This window comes from Giraffa tippelskirchi, chromosome 4, assembly GCF_054371585.1.
Source record: "Giraffa tippelskirchi isolate mGirTip1 chromosome 4, T2T-mGirTip1v1.2.pri, whole genome shotgun sequence".
Classification (NCBI taxonomy): domain Eukaryota; kingdom Metazoa; phylum Chordata; class Mammalia; order Artiodactyla; family Giraffidae; genus Giraffa; species Giraffa tippelskirchi.
In genome coordinates this window covers 34,146,420-34,164,035 of record NC_137278.1, presented here as the reverse complement: position 1 = coordinate 34,164,035, position 17,616 = coordinate 34,146,420, and the positions used below count along the sequence as shown (strand labels likewise).

The 17,616-nt window shown below is 46.9% G+C and overlaps 1 protein-coding gene across 1 annotated transcript in view; it reads right to left on the bottom strand.

The window, feature by feature from the left end:
- The window catches only part of PLB1 (phospholipase B1), a 186,251-nt gene that overhangs the window by 61,642 nt on the left and 106,993 nt on the right, over positions 1-17,616 (bottom strand). The window contains exons 20-24 of the mRNA XM_081484271.1: positions 13,130-13,201; positions 11,076-11,150; positions 8,778-8,841; positions 2,526-2,584; positions 903-976 (exon numbers count right to left, since the gene is read on the bottom strand). Of these exons, the coding sequence (XP_081340397.1) occupies positions 903-976; positions 2,526-2,584; positions 8,778-8,841; positions 11,076-11,150; positions 13,130-13,201 (344 nt within the window). The remainder of the gene's footprint in view (positions 1-902; positions 977-2,525; positions 2,585-8,777; positions 8,842-11,075; positions 11,151-13,129; positions 13,202-17,616) is intronic.

Sequence of the window (17,616 nt, the reverse complement as noted above, 5' to 3'; positions counted from 1 at the left end):
GACCAGCATGCACAAGATATATATACGTGATTAGGAGAGGTGCTGGATTAGAGGTCAGGAGCCATCTACCTTATTTTTGCTCTTTTATCATCTGACTGTGTGATCTTGGACAGGTTACTTGTCCTCTCTGAGCCATGCTTCCTCATCTGTTAAATGAAGGCCCTTCAATAGTGATCCCAGCTACCATTTACACCTTCCTTTCTGTCAGGCACTGTGCTAGGCATTTAAATTCTCTCTAAGCCTCGTGACCTGGGCACTTGTGGTAAAGAACCTGCCTGCCAATGCAGGAGACTTAAGAGATATGGTTTTGGTCCCTGGGTTGGGAGATCCCCTGGAGAAGGGCCTGGCGACTCACTCCAGTATTATTGCCTGGAGAATCCATGGACAGAGGAGCCTGGCGGGCTACAGTCCATGGGGTTGCACAAAGTAGTACATGACTGAGGCGACTTAGCATGCAACATGCAAGCCTCGTGACAGTGCTAAGCCAATATTATTGTCTCTGCATCAAAGATGAGACCAGTTCAGAGAGGCTGAATAACTTGCCCAAGGTCACACAGAGCAGGGAGCTGGGACTCAGACACAACTGTGGTTCTGAAGGCTGCTGCCTCCTTCTGAGACAACTGCCCAGAGGAAGAAATGGAAGCCCAATCTTTTCCAACCCAAATGTTTGAGTAGGTTCTCCCCTAAACTCCTCCTGCTCAGGTCCAGACTTGTTTGGGGGAAAATAGTGGTTTGGGGAAGCTGATAAATACCTTCCTTAAATTAAACCTAGAAATTTCTCATGGAAAAGCACCAGGTGACTCATCTCTCTGCTAGAGAACTTGTTTTCTACATGCTCAGCGGGATCCTCCCCTGTCCTGTGACGACGAGGTGTCTCTGGGCCTCGCCACGGCTGTACTCACCTCCAGGACAGACCTCGGTACTGAGTCAAGACGTCTAGGACATTTCCAGGCTTGGACCCGGCCCCATTACCTGCCTGAAAAGAGAACAACATGGGGGTGATTTTCCTGCCTGCTCACCAGAGGGTCTGTGTTCTTGTTCTGGCCAGGCCAGAATGCCAAGCCCTTTAGAACCCAGAGTCTTGACAGCACCACGTCTTGATGTGAATCCTACCTTGTCAGAAATGAGTGCAAGCTCCCACCGGGAATCCTGGAACCCACCCTGGGAAACCCTGCCCAGACCCTAGGCTGGCAAAAGTGCTCTGGAAATTAGACTGCAGTGTGGTTTTCCAAAGGACTCATTTCAGGGCCCCATTTTTCTAAAAGCTGTGAACTATATCATAAAAGGAAGTGTATTATAATCCTTTGATATGAATAGATCTCACATATGTACAATGTGAAAAATTAAAACGAAATGCCATGTACCTACTCCTCAGCTAAAGAAAGAGCAGAGTCTTTTAAAACCACCACCTGACACACTGCAGGTTCATGTCCCTTGCCTGAAGCCTGTTATTTCTGAGACGAGCCATTTCAAGGTTGTGCTGAAGGCTAGCCTCCCGGGAAGTCAGTGGGGGAAGACTGGCCTCTAGGAGAGGTGTCCCTGCCTTTGGGGTAAAGAGTCCACGAGGGGTCGTGGAGAAGAGGGCTATGGGACAGGGACAGGATTCTGGCCTCAGAGCCAGGACCTGAGAGTTCTGTCCTTATCCAGCACTTACAGGCTCTGTGGCCCTGGTACTCACTTTGCCTCATCCAGCTTCACCTTCCTTGTTGGTTTACATTTGAGGAGAGATATAAGTCACAGGATTTTGTTGACGATACTGAGTGAGATCATATCAATGTGAACAGGCCACAGACATGGAAGGTGTCAGCTGGTAGTTGGGGGTTGGGGGGAGAAATTCAGCTGGAGGCCCTTGACCTTACTGCTCCAGAGAACAGAAGCTGGACTCCTCTGTAATGAGTTGCTGTGGACCAGAAGCAGGGACCCCCATCTCCCACCCCGGCTCTCTAAGGACTTGATTCTGCTTTCTTTCTGGATCACTCTTTGTGAGACTGGGAGGTCACCACGAGGCAGTTGCAGACACAGGCTGGGTCATCTTTAGTATTTCCATCTCTTCCACTGACCCTGGTTTTTCACCCCCTCCATCAGTACTAGTTCCTGTTGCATCATCGCATGGCTCTTGGCATGATCCCTTAGCCTTCCTACGTGGACAGAACAAAGCATCTGGTCTTTGAAGGGGCCCTACACCATGGGCAGGAGACCTCATACTGTTCCACCCCACCACCGACAGGTGGTGGTCTGGGTGGTCTGTGTGGTCTGGGCTAGGTCACTTCTATCTCAGGGGCTCCCTCTGGGCCCCCCACTTCCTGCTCTCTCTTTCAAGCCAATGTTAGGAGAAGAAAGATGAGGTTAGAATGGCAGTGGAAAACTCAATGCCAGTAGGGAATGCTGGATTCCAGAGTGGGTAGGGAGGTGGAGAGGGACTGAGGTTGCACGGATGATGGCAGCTCTAAGGGCTCGAAGCGAGATTCTCCTATTAACCAAGATCTTCTCCTCTCCTGCCCTTCCTTCCACCATCTGTAACTCACCGTGAGCGAGTCGCCCAGGGCTCCGATGACCTTGATGTCAGCCAGCTTCAGCCTGTGAACTGAATGCAAAGATGAACAGAAGATGGGCTTCCTGTCTCCTCTGAATCAGGGAAGAATGTTCTAGGAAGACTGACACAAAGTAGGGAAATTCCGTTTGGACAAAGATGCTAAAAGCCCATCCTTGTCCTAAAGCCCAGAAGTAGCAGCTGTGGAGCCTGACTGCCAGTCTCCTCCTTGGGGCACCTGGGCACAGGGCTGGGGAGCTGGAAGGTGGCCCCACTTTCAGAGGGGCATCTGCTGGTGTTGGGTGAACCTGATGCCACAGGTGGGCAGTTATCCTCAGGGCGTAAACAGTCCCTGATGACCTGATCTGGGAGGGAGGAGGGGGTTGTGGTGGAGGTGAAACCTATACTTCATCTATGCTAGGATCTGTTGATATTTGGGATAAAATATTATATTTTATTTTATATTTTATTAGAAAAAATTCAGCTCAGTTTTTCTGAAGTGAAAAGGGAAATGCCTTTATACTATTGACAATTCAAAAAAGATCAAGGCGAAATTACATGACATAAAATTAACCACTTTAAAGTCAACAATTCCATGGCCTTTAGTACATTCCCAGTGTTGTGCAACCATGACCTCTATCTAGTTCCAAAACACTCTCATCACCCCCGAGGGAGACCTATACCCACTAAGCAGTCACTCCTCCCTCCCTCCAGCCTGCGACAGCCACTGTCTGCTTTCTGTCTATGGATTTACCTATTCTGAATATTTCATATAAATGGAATCATACAAAATGCAACCTATGTGTCTGGCTTCCTCCACTTTGCATGATGTTTTCAAGGTTCCCCATGTTGTAGCAGGTGTGAGTACCTCATTCTTTCTTATGGCTAATATCCTACTGTGTGGGTATACCACCTTTTGTCTATTCCTTCATCATATCACAAGCTCACCTCCTACTCCCCCTTATATCTCCCACTTCCCTGGAGTACCTCCTCCCATAGTCACCCCAACTTTGACGCAGCTCCATCTTTCCTCAGATGTGCCTCCATGGTCTCTAGCTGTGTGATGCTGCACTAACTGGTCAATTACCTTTCAGCCTTGGAAGAAGTCTAATGTAGCATTTATGCCAGGGAGTGGCCCACTACTCCAACCGGGAAAGAAACCTTTCATTTCAGTGAGCCACTGCTTAAGATAAATAAACTAAATCTATCTTCCAGGAGGTTCTCTCAACAGCCCTTCTTTACCAAGTCACTCTATGATGAGGGCAGTGAAACGCAGAGAAAAAGATGCTTTCAACACCACCTGACTACCTAGAGTCTACTTCACTCATTAGCATGTTATATGATCACATCTGCATGGGAAGCTGTGCTCACACTCAGCAGAAACAATGTTCAAAGGGATCTCCAGGTCTTGCTCCCTCCATGGAGACATCTTGTCTACCCGACTTCTATGCCGTCCGCCTATGGGGAACTGTTGCTCCCACTGAGAATTTGCTCTCATTGGAAAAGTAAAAGTCCCTGCTTCTTTCCTATGACAGCATGCAAACTAAAACATGCATAGCTGTGAATGTGTGTATGCAAAATATAGAGATTAGTGGTCTTCAAATTTGAGCATGCATCAGAATCATCTGGAGAGCTTGTTAAAACACAGATGGCTGGTCCCCACCCTCAGAGTTCTGATTTAGTAGGTCTGGGGTGGGCCCAAGGCTCTGTGGTTAGAAGAACAATATCAAATCACAAAGCCAGCTGCAGACATTAGCACACATCTACGGGGCTGAGCCTGAGAACTCTGAAATGACCTCTTCTCAAAGAAATCAGGCTCTGGGTAAAAAAGGCAACAAAATGAAAAATAAGACCTCCTCTCCTCAACTCTAGAGGGTTTATTTTAGCTTCTGATGATGATGGCCAATCACCGTATTCTTGTTGCCATAATGGGTAATACAGTGAATTCTGGGAACACTAACTAGTGTGCAAAGGTTAGGGGAAATCTTTAGGGCTGGTAAAATGTGGAGATGAGAGATTTGCTTTGAAAGCACATTACAGTATTCCAAAGGGGTGGCTGAAGCTGGCCATTTCTGCCTCCTAAATTTGTAGCAGGCAGAAAGGAAACACACACATGTATGTGTGCTCATGTATGTCCACATCTGTGTGTGTACATACATGTATATAGCTTGATATGTATATTGGAAGGAGTGGCTTCCTGTTGGTTATCTGTAAGAAATGACCTGTAAGAGATAATAAACCAAAAGAACCAAATAGAGACGGAGAAGTTTGACTCATCTGGGATCTTATTAAAATAGAACCCCACACACATTTCATTGGTTTGTTATTCTGGAAACCTCGATTTGAGTTTTGTTAATATCATTATATATGATAAAGACACAGCCTGGAACCACAGCAAAGCACTTTAGCAATTGCTCTCCTTGGGGAGAGAACTCTTCAGAGATAAGATTAAATTTGTGTGGGCTGATTAGCTAAACATTATCTGGTACAGATTGTCCATCACCTCAAAAGAAGTTGATAAACATATCGTTAACTCATCAAAATTTTTACAGAAGGGGCCTCTCATCAGAAGGCCACCTAAACTATGATGAAAGATCACAAATTACCAGAAAATGGTTAACTAGAGTACAGAATGGGGAAACTGCCCACTGAACACAAAAAGGAATGGCAGGGAGAAGCTCTGATGCTTGAGAGTTCTTAAACTACCTGGGGCCATAATCTGAAAAACCAACTTTCTCTCAATTGTCAGCTAGAGCTGCCTAACCCTCTGCTCTCAGATTTTAGGGACTTATATAAGGATTTTTGCAGTGGTGGTAAACTGTTGGCCCAGGTTAGTCTGTTTCTGTCTTTGAAGTGCTTTGGCATGCGTTTATATGAAAAAATATGTGACTGGCACATAGGAGCTCAAGAAATGTGTTCAGCTGAATTAAAGGCTAGGGAAGAGGCTCTGTATCAGAGACTTTACAGCTCTCGAAGCTCTAAATGATGGAAACTGCAGGGAAGGGAAATACATTCATCCAAGTGTCTTGGGGTGAGTTTGAACTTGTTCAGTAGGCAGGTCCCGCCAAGGGGACAGGCAGGCTGTTATTCCCTGTGGGGCATCATGACTTCCTAGTCACAGGCTAGTTAGGTCCCAAGACTCATGAGCATGTGGTGACTCTAGAAACAGCTTCAGGATGTACACTGGATAGTATGTACATTGGACAGCTCGCCACTGACTCACAATGAAGTGAAGCCCCTGGTGGTCAGTGCTGTAACCTGGGCATTTTCAATATCAGCGCTGGAATCACTCATTTTAAATAAATGATCTCAGGGACTTAGAAATGAATTGTTCTGATTTATACTATTGGTGACAGTGGCATAGAATTAACTTCGTTCTATTTTCAAATGCTATGAATTTTTCCCCTTTGCATGGAATTAGCAGCTTGACTTCAAGATAGCCAACTTCAATAGACAGCCAGTGTGCTTTCTGGCTCCTTATTGCCACTCTGTTTCCAAAATGCTACTCTTTTTCTCACTGGGAAAACCTTAAGTCATCCTTAAGGCCCATTGTAGTTTTTTTTTTTTAACTTATCCCAGTGATCTTATGGACAGGGCCATGAAATAATACAAAATGATGTAAGTACTTATGAAGTTATAAAGCCCACAGGAGGTAGCATTCAATAAATTTTATGTATGCACTAAAAACCACAGGGGCGCAAAGAGTCAGACATGACTGAGCATGAACACAAGCCACAGCCCACTGACCAGAAGGAAAAAACTAGAAGCGTGCATGCATGCATTCACTTATTCATGCTACCAAATAGCAACTGGCAATAAATATTACTTACATCAGCTCTACATATTTCATCTCAAACCCCACAGATCAGCAGAAGATGTTCATCACCTACGGGCTCCGGATGGAGTGATGTGAGGCACCCCGGTGGCCAGGGGCTGTGGCCTGTTGATGAAGGCAGTGTCTTATTTTGAAATTATCACTTGTTCATTAGCTGGGTGTATTGGTGGATTGGTTTGAGAGAGACATTAGAAAAGGGGACTACAAAGAAGGGTTTTGAAAATAACTCTGAAGGTAAAACAGTTATTTGATAAGATGGTCCCAGTGAAAAATTGTCTTAATGGAAGGCACTTCGGTGCAATGGGTTTTTAGGATCTTTTTCAACCCTGGGAATTTTTGATTTGCTGAAGTAGAAATACTCTGCAATAAAGATAAGTTCAACAAGCATTTATCAGGCTCCCACCACGTGCTGAGTCACTGGCAAGGTAAAGATAGATGATCTGCTCTTATAAGTACGTATCAGATGTCTTCACTTCAATTAGAAATTGTAAACATGGTCTCCAGAAGGGTGAATGACCTCACCAAAATGTGACAGTTTTCGAGGGTGATAATAACGTGACCCGGTGCTAAGTCTTTCTCCTGCCCCACAGCCACAAGTATGATTAAAATGTCCAATCAGATATCAAGTGCAGTAATGAAATGTGTTTTTCATTTTTGTCCAGTTAGCTGTGGCCATTTTTCTAAATGACGCATTTTGGGGGGGGTACTCAGAGGGGCCAACCCAGCACTAGCTCATGAGTACTGCCCCCTAGTTGGCCATTGCTGGTGTTTTGTTCCCAGGCCTACTTGGTTAGATCAAGGATGCCTGTATCTGTCCATGTGCGTATCCAAACAACTACCACCAGAGCATCTCATTCTCAAGGTCTCGAGATTTCTTGTGCTTACATCTTCAAGTGCCAATAAACAGGACCATCTCCAGGGTCAGAGGATAAAGGAGAGGTTCATGTTTCATTTGGCTTTCAGATGTTCAGATATGCTCTAATGGATTGCTTGCTTATCACTGTCATGATAGGAACATAATCTGGACAGACTGCAAAATCTTTACAGACCATCCTTTTAGAATGATAAGATTAAAAGAGGATAGATATCATTTCACTGTAGAGAGTATGGCTATTAAAACAAACACCATCCTCCCTCTCCTTGTACAAACATACATATGTATATACACACATATATGTACAGACACATGTGTATACATATATGTATATACACATGCATACATATGTAACATACATATACACATACATCTTTGAGTTTTTGCTATTGGAGAGCCTACATATGAAGCTAATAATTTGTTTCTGTTACTAAAATTCTGCTAGCAAACTAACCAACAGGAAGAGGCTGTCACTAATATGGGGAAAAAAGCATAAAGATGCTGTGTGTGTAAGACTTTTATCACCTATTCCATTCTTCTGCAACTTAGTCAAGAGCCAGTTACATACTGAAGTGTTCTGGGAGAAGATTTTTAACTTACTTGCCAGTCACTTGGCTTGATTAGAGTGTATAGAGCTAAGACAGGCATGAAGGGCAAGCTGACACTTATTTGTTCTACTAACACTCAGCAAAAGGAGACAACCTGACCACAAAGATTTGCATACCGTGACATCTCCAAACTTTGCTGTCTATCCTGGAAGGCACGTAGGAGGCATTCAACAATGATCTAATAGACGAGTGTAAAGGGAACATATCAATGAACACACGAGTCACCCCCCAGGACACACGAGAACCCACTGCACGGTTGCAGAAATGCTCCTAGGTTGAGGTTCTGAGTCATGTGGGCCACCACATCCCCCCCACCTGGGATCTTCCATGGTCCTGTGCACACAGCTATCACCCCCAGGCTGACTCATTTGGAGGAAAAGGTTCAGCCCTTAGGCAGCCCCTCTTTGGGAAGGTCTCTGCCTAGAATGTTCCATGAGTCTCACTTTCATGACCCAGCAACAGTCATTTTGAAAATACCAAGTAGTAGTGAAAACGGCACGCGTGTAAGACTTTGTGCTTTCCTGTGCTGTGCAGTGTTTGAGTACACCCTGATACGGCTCTACTCAGAGCGTGAACTTTTTGCTTCCTGCTTAAAGGTAGTTCTGCTTATCACAGAACAAATCTGCCTCATCAAGGCTTTCCAGCAGGGACAATTTCATCAGCTCACTCACCTAACACTGGGCCCTTTGCAGAGCATGGCCTAGCACACAGTTAATGCTCAATAAATGCTTTCTGATAATGGTATCACATTTTTGTTAAAGAATAATCAAATACAGGCATGAACTTACAAGTATACACACAGAGCTGGATGGCCTTGAAAACCCCTCAGGTATATCTCAGATTGTGGGGATTGACATCCTAAGGTTGCTCTTACTGTGATGGGTTTAGACCTCACATGAGTTTACAAATCACTGGGCTTGAGCCGTGTACCTGAGGTGGGAACCATGTCAGAGGGATCCTTGTCAGAGCACCTGATTTCCGCTCCATCTCTCACCTGAAAGGAGACACATGGAGAAATAATAAGAAATGGTTCTTGCCACATAAGAAACTGGGTGAGAAATGTGCCTCTACTGGGAAGATACCACATAATACAGAAACCTGGGCATCTTTAGGAGTTGTTCCTCTCCTTCAACACTCACACCAAGTGTCCACAAAACCCCTTCCAGCTGCTCCCAGGCCTGCCCCTCTTCTCTAGTGCCTCAGCCTAATTTCAGGCTTCATCACTTCTTTCTAAAATATGGCTGTATTCTTCAGCATCGCTGCTGCTGGCCTGTGGGCTTCCTCCTTAGCCTTCTGAATTCATTCAGAGGACTCTTTTTCTTTCAACATAAAAATCACTCCTTTGCTCAAATTCTCAGTGAAAGCAGGAATTTTTGTCTGTTTTGATTATTATGTTTCCAGAGCCTATAACACTGCATAGTAGAAGCTCAGTAAATGCTTGTTGGTTAAATAAGCATGTTTCCTCTCTGTACTAACAGCAGCATAAAGTCCATCCTCCTTGGCATGGCCTAGGAGGCCCTCGACATTCCAAACCATCCACCTAGCTCTCTGTCCCCTCCGTGTCTTTGACCAAACACCTACCTCTGCTCTTCCCTCTGCTCTTCTTTCCTCTTCCCTCTCCCTGTTTCCCTCCCTCCCACCCACCTGGCTGCACCTTAGTCACCCCCAATGCTGAGGTCATGGAACCCTTGGGGAAGCCTTCTCAACTCCTCCTTTCTGGCATGTGCTCTCCAGCTGTGTTCTCAGAATACCCACGGAAACCTCACAGCACCTGGTACATTGTGCTGTCACTGCTGGCTGACCCCACTAGACTATTTGTATTTTTATCTCCTATGCCTGGTTTCCATCCACCCACTCATTCAGTTTCTCAGCTAACAGTGACGAGATACCTGCCCTGATCCCCTGCCCTCACGGAGCCTGCATCCTAATGGTACACAACTGGTATTCAGTAAGTGTATCCTGAAGGGCTGTATTGCTCCCTCTTAAATAAAACTCCTGGCCCGGTAGATACTGTTAAATGTGCATTATACTTTATAACTTATTACCATTTAATACTTCTATGAGGTAGGATGATGATTCTCATCATTTCCCAGATTTGAAAAACCAAGGCACAGAGAGGTTAAGTACTTTGCCTGCTGACACAGAGCCAGTAATAGAAGAGTCTGGACTTGAATCCAGAGCCCCTTAGCTCAACTCACTGAGCCGTATTGCCTCTTAGATGTATCCTTATTGCTGTGATGTTAGTGAGAAAGTGTCGGATGAGCTGATAAATTGAGTCTTTCACAGAGTTATCTCTCGGGTTTTGCGATGCAGGCCCTGGCCATCAGCTTTGCTTTCACCACCCAGAGCAAACTGCACCCTCTTTTACCCAGTAGGGAGGCAGGGGTGGTGCTAGGACTGAATTTGTCTCAACCCACATTGTTCCCTGGTCCTCTGAGAAGGAGGATGAGAACCTTCAAGTGTTTCTCATGTCCTCAGAGGACTGTGGGGTGCCCTATCTAATCTCGACAGGAAGTATTAGAAAAAGACTCATGAGATAAGTCATAAGGAAGACATGAGTGAGTGTGAGGCGGCCCCTAAGGGGCGGCTGACGGCTGAGGACTTCCACGTTGACTGCTTTCAGATTTCACCCCATTTCTCTGTCTTTTCTTGACTTTCTCTTCAGATTAAGGGCTGGGATGAGTTTAAAAGGACTTGTCAGAGATTTGAGGAGGGCCTGAAGATTTTTAGGGCTTCCCAGGTGGCGCTAGTGGTAAAGGACCTGCCTGCCAATGCATGAGACAGAAAGGGACACAGATTTGATCCCTGGATTGGGAAGATCCCCTGGAAGAGGAAATGGCAACCCACTCCTGTATTCTTGCCTGAGAAATCCCAAGGACAGAGAAGCCTGGTGGCCTACGGTCCATAGGGTCGCAAAGAGTCGGACATGACTGAGACAATCATATACAAAGATTCCTGCCTCATATCAAAATAGACAGGGACTAGGCAGTGCTGAGCCCCCAGTGAAGCCATGGGACGCTGGTTGCCAGGATCATTTTAAAGATGGGGTTGGAGGGCAGCCCTGCTTCAAGCACCTAGGGGACACCCACACACGTATTCCTTCACCCTCTCCAGCCTGCCCCCGGGAGTCCAGGACATAAAGAACCCCTCGGAAGCTTCCAAAGACTCATCAAGTGGCTGCCCCTGGTTCATTTGCACGTTTGTCAATCATAGAACACCTCTCCGTACCTCAGTCTTCACCTGGGGCTTTAGCATCCTGGGCAGATAGTTGCTGTTCCTGTAGGTGAACAGATAGGGATTCTCCTGCAGAGAAAGATAATGTATTGTAACCATGATCCAGGAATCCATATCCTTGAATCATCGGGTCTTATCATCCAGCAATGCCTTTGGCCAATTTGAAACATTCATCTGTTCAGTTCAGTTCAGTCACTCAGTCGTGTCCGACTCTCTGCGACCCCATGAATTGCAGCACGCCAGGCCTCTCTGTCCATCACCAACTCCCGGAGTCTACCCAAACCCATGTCCATCGAGTCGGTGATGCCATCCAACCATCTCATCCTCTGTCGTCCCCTTCTCCTACCGCCCCCAATCCTACCCAGCATTAGGGTCTTTTCCAATGAGTCAACCCTTCGCATGAGGTGGCCAAAGTATTGGAGCTTCAGCTTCAACATCAGACCTTCCAATGAACACCCAGGATTGATCTCTTTTAGGATGGATTGATTGGCTCTCCTTGCAGTCCAAGGGACTCTCAAGAGTCTTCTCCAACACCACACTTCAAAAGCATCAATTCTGCGGCGCTCAGCTTTCTTCACTGTCCAACTCTCACATCCATACATGACCACTGGAAAAACCACAGCCTTGACTAGATGGACTTTTGTTGGCAAAAGTAATGTCTCTGCTTTTAAACATGCTATCTAGGTTGGCCATAACCTTCCTTCCAAGGAGTAAGCGTCTTTTAATTTCATGGCTGCAATCACCATCAGCAGTGATTTTGGAGCCCCCCAAAATAAAATCTGACACTGTTTCCACTGTTTCCCCAGCTATTTCCCATGAAGTGATGGGACCAGATGCCATGATCTTAGTTTTCTGAACGTTGAGCTTTGAGCCAACTTTTTCACTCTCCTCTTTCACCTTCATCAAGAGGCTCTTTAGTTCTTCACTTTCTGCCATAAGGGTGGTGTCATCCGCATATCTGAGGTTGTTGATATTTCTCCCAGCAATCTTGATTCCAGCTTGTGTTTCTTCCAGCCCAGCGTTTCTCATGATGTACTCTGCATATAAGTTAAATAAGCAGGGTGACAATATACAGCCTTGACGTACTCCTTTTCCTATTTGGAACCAGTCTGTTGTTCCATGTCCAGTTCTAACTGTTGCTTCCTGACCTGCACACAGCTTTCCCAAGAGACAGGTCAGATGGTCTGGTATTCCCATCTCTTTCAGAATTTTCCACAGTTTATTGTGATCCACACAGTCAAAGGCTTTGGCATAGTCAATAAAGCAGAAATAGATGTTTTTCTGGAACTCTCTTGCTTTTTCGATGATCCAGCGGATATTGGCAATTTGATCTCTGGTTCCTCTGCCTTTTCTAAAACTCATACCATCCTTTAAATGATGAGAAAACCATTCTCTAGCTTTTCTTCTCTGTACTGCCCACTAGTTCCCTGCAGGAGTTCATTAACACTTTGAAATTTCCCATTTGCCACATTCAGCATCTCTTGCTCTCTACCTGAGGTTCATGCCACCAGGCGCAGTAGGTATATTTCCATGAAAAGAGAACTTAAAGTTTCCTGAGAGCCAAGGCCAAGAGAAAAATAGAATGAATTGCGTAGTTCTTACAGCCCAGTAACAAAATAACTTACTAATTCATCAAGAAAGCCAAAAATTTGACCAGCATTACATGAGAAGAGGAATTCTACTCATTTACGTTGTCATTTTTAAAATTAATTTATTCATCAACATTAATTCTACACCTACTGTACACTAGGCACATATTTAAGACACCCATCTTGGCATTTGGGGCCAGGCGAGCTGTGGCTTTGTTCCTATGCCCTGCATAGGTATGGAAGGGGCCAGAGTTCTATTAAAACAGTTCTCCTGGTCCACAGGTATAAACCTGAGGTATGCCCTGGCCCAGAAGAACAGACCCATGACTCTAATGGGGCTAATGTCTCATCCAGGTGAGACTCACTTTCACAGAAAAGCCCTCTTCTTTGTGACCCCACTATTCTTCCCAACTCAGTAGGAGATTTCCCCCGCCTCCCCCCCCTCCAGTCCTTGCCTACCTGGGAGGGACATTTCAGAGGTCTTATCTCTTTTGCACTGAATGGTTCATCTTTCTGTCCTGCTGGCTGCATCTGGAATAGAGGTAATATTTAGAACAGCAAAGTCTGACACAGATGGCAGCATCCTAGGGTACCACTGAGAGAGGCTCATTCACCCAGTGTTTCTCAGAGTGTGACCCTGGGTGGGCAGCAGCAGCTGGGAACACATTAGAAATGCCAATTCCCAGCCCCCAGCTCTGGGGTGGGGCCCAGCTCCCTGTGTTTTATCAAGTCCTCGAGGGATTCTGATGCCCGCTCAAGTTGAATTCCACTGCAGGAGAGGAACCACCAATGCCCAGCCCACTGCTCCTATTACAGGGAAACTGAACACCAGAGAGAACTGAACACCATCTAGTCAAAGCTATGGTTTTTCCAGTAGTCACGTATGGTTGTGAGAGTTGAGCCATAAAGAAGGCAGAGCACCAAAGAATCGATGATTTCAAATTGTGATGCTAGAGAAGACTCTTGAGAGTCCCTTTGACAGCAAGGAGATCAAACTAGTCAATCCTAAAGGAAATCAACCCTGAATACTCGTCGGAAGGACTGATGCTGAAGCTCCAATACTTTGGCCACCTGATGTGAAGAGCTGACTTATCAGATAAGACCCTGATGCTGGGAAAGAGTGAGGGAAAGAGGAGAAGGGGGCGACAGGGGATGAGATGGTTGGATGGCATCATCAACTCAATGGACATGAGTCTGAGCACACTCAGGGAGATAGTGAAGGACAGGGAAGCCTGGCATGCTGCAGTCCATGGGGTCACAGAGTCGGACATGACTGAGCGACTGAACAACAACTTGAGTTCCATTGCAGGAGAGGAACCACCGATTCCCAGCCCACTGCTCTGACAGGGAAACTGTACACCAGAGAGACTGAACTGACACGAGGACCTGGGTGTCCAGATCCAATAGAATCACTCTCATGCAGTTGCCTGCTTCCTGACCTTTCAGCAGCCGGTTATTTATTCTGCTTGACTTCCTGTCCCCCGTCCTTGCTGCCCTGCTGCTGCCTGGCTCCCTGATTACATTTCTCTCTGAGAGGAGAATAGGAATGGGAAGGAAGGGCAAATACACTGTGTAAACCAGCAGGAAATGAATGAAACCCTTGGTCATCTGGCAAGCCCCGTGTTTCCACCTGGGACACAGAGGCGCAGGGGCATGGGGCACAGCACGGCCCCATGCTAACAACTAGAGAGAGTGTCTGCATTTCAGGAACAGCGATAGTGGTATCAGCGCTGATAGAGGCAGCCACTTAAATGATAACTGAAGCCTATCTAATGACATAGCAAAAAGCGTGTGGTGTATCCACAGGGTGAGCAGCGGAGGATCCACTTGGGGAAATTCATTGGAGGGAAGATGAGAAAATGAAGGCAGTTGGAGAATTCAATGGAGGAGGAATTTTAAGCTCCTTCTGTTATTTTAAAATATTCATTATACATTTGTAAGGGACTTCCCAGGTGGCACGAGTTGTAAAGAACTCTCCTGCCAATGAAGGTAGATGTAAAAGACACCTGGGTCGGCAAGATCCCTGGGTTGGGAAGATTCTCTGGAAGAGGGTACGGCAACCCACTTCAGTATTCCTGCCTGGAGAATCCCATAGACGGAGAACCTGGCAGACTACAGTCCAAGGGTCACAGAGAGTCAGAGACCACTGAAGCAACTTAGAACGCACACACACATACATACATTTGTAAACACTTAGGAGAAAAACGCAGTAGCTTTGAGAAATCATAGATTTTCTCTTGCCCGCACTTCTACTATTTGGAAACCTCATGCTTGCTGCCATCACTGCTGCACCCAGGGGCTGGGCTCCTAGGGCACCCCATCCTGCTACTCCCTTCCCCTCTCAAGGACCCCGATAAGGGACACAAGAGACAGTAGACTATGGGACGGACCCCTCTGTCTGGCTCAGTCATGGGCTCTGCCATCTTGCAAGAGCCTTTTAGACTCCTCAGCAGTATCTTATCCCAGCATCTGTGCCCAGTGAACAGGAAAGAACTTTACCCTTCTTGGGATTGGCTTGTCACCCAAATGGACCAGGTCAGATAAAAGGGTGTAATTAACCTTTTGGCAAAGGAGTGGCAACCTTTCACTCAGGGGCTGAGGAAGAACAGGGCTCCTCAGCTCCTTTCAGTTTTATTCTGATGGTGGACACTTCTAAGTATGGGAGTCCCACCCATAAGGTTCAGGACTGCTCTGAAAGGAAGTGTTCAGTGGGTCTGGCTTGGTGGCCTGATGTCGAACTGGCCTGATTTCTCCAATCTTTCAAGAATTTAATCAATGATAGAATCTGGAAAGAAACATTGAGTAAACCACATCATGATTACTTTAGTCAAATGGATATCACAGAGCCTAATTTTTTTAAGGACTCCAAAGGAAGATTCATAGGTTTTCCCAATAAACCCATCTGCATGAATAATCTTATCCTAAATGTCTCTTTATCCATCACCTACATCCTTCCTGCTGCCATTAATTCCTTTTACACCTGCTCTGACCCTCCATCCTCAGGATGGAAAATGACTTGCTCCATCAAAAGGACACTCGTGTGTTCCTCCAGCCACCGCCCCACGCTGCACATGTGTGCACACACTCCAAGGACACTGATGCGGGTCTTTGCTCTTGGTCTCCTTTCAGTATTTTCATTGCTTGCATCTCCTGTGCATGGCTTCTCTGCCCCCAAGATGAACTGTAGTGTGGGAGGGGCAAGGGGATGACCTTAGACATGCTCTTGAGATTCCCACTCCACTGGGAGCCATTCCCCAGCCTTCTTGCTCTGTCCTGAGATTCTAACACTAGCACAGGGCTTGGCATAAGGTGGGAGTCCATGGCCACTGGATCTGGCAACTGAGCCCCCACAGGTGGGTCTCGTCAACACTACTGTTGTATAAGAATTATCAGAATTTACTGGGGAGGCAGGAAGGGCCTGGGAATGAATTACATTCCAAACACAAATCCTCCTCTGCTTTGTGTTGGGAGCTCAACTTCCATCTGAGTGGTTCATTCGGCTGGGATGGTGCTAGGTGTGTGGGGTTTTCCTTTACCAACTCTCTGAGCTCATACCCATCCCGAGCTCAGCCAGGGGAGCAGACACTATGTGGTTGGCCCAGCCAGCCCCACTGTTGTGTCCTGGGGTGAGGCCAAGGAGAGAAGTGATAGAATCCCGGCCCCTGTGGTCAGAGCAATTCTGCTGGTGCCCCTCTGCTCCACGAGCAAGAAAGTGGCCCTCTCGGGCCTCTGTGGGTCTGCAAATCTGGGCATGATGGACATAACTCGCTTTGACAACTCCATGGTCCTGGTGGGGTCCAACATGGCAGAGACGCACAGAGGTAGAGGAAGGGAGGCTCGTGGTCTCCCCATGTCCCTGGGAGGACACAGGAGAGAACCCGAGGGGGAACGCTCCTGTATTTTGCAAGCCCTTCTGAGGCTGGCCAGGAGAGAAAATGGGGCCCAGAAAGACCACGTGACGCATCTCAAGAAACAACCAAAAGCACAGCTGGACCCAAACCTAGATTTTCTGGCTCATTACCCGGTGCCCTTTCCCGAAACCTGTTACTGCCCTGATTTCTCATAAATTACCCCGGGCCTGCAGGAGCTGTCCATGTATTCTGGCAGCTGTGCTTGCTCTGGGAGTAAGATGGTGGGATAGCCTGTCATTTCATCCGAGAGGAAGAAGGGCACAGACCTGCCTGGGGACACACTTCTCTCCTAGCGACTCAGCTCCAGGAAGCGTGAGGCCTCTCACTGGGAAATAGCTGCTGTTTGAGGTGGGCAGGTAACTGCCCACCTAGGAAAGCCGCCTCCACCTCAAAGCCCCTGGGACACCAACTAGGTCCCAGTCCCTGGTCTTGAATGCAAGACCTTCTGTTCCCCTCTGGACTCCTGGGGAGGAGAGGTTTGGCTGAGCTTAAAGCATCAGCTCTCCTTCCCTAGAGAGAGGGTGGGGGAGGACAGCGTGTGCAGGACCGGTTAGGTTCCTTTCCTCGGCCCTTCAAAGAGATCAGCAGCAAAGTGGTTTTCCGGGAGAATATCTCACCCAGGGGTCAGGCCCACTAACAAGGGTCCACATCCAAAGAAACCAAATGCCTCCTCTGAAGGCTGGTGTGACTCCATGGACCTGGGCTGCCTGGGCTGGCCCTGCCCTCCCTGTCTCATCGGCTACCACACACCCAGCTGCAGCTGCTCATGGACTCAGCACAGCACCCCAGTCGAGGAGATGGAGAGAAAAATTGTTCTAATTCAAGGAAGAAGAAAACCAAGTTTCTGTCTTGGGAGTTCTAAAAATAAGATAGCTTGGATGGGGAAAAAAGTAAATGGCAAAATCAGGTCTCTGTCTGGTGTCCTGGAGAGGCTCAGAGTCTTGACAGAACATCCCATCCACTGATGAATCCCAGACAGCCCTGGGGGAAACTTCAGAGTCTGGGGAAAGCCTGTCCCAGTCAGAGGAGGAAGGG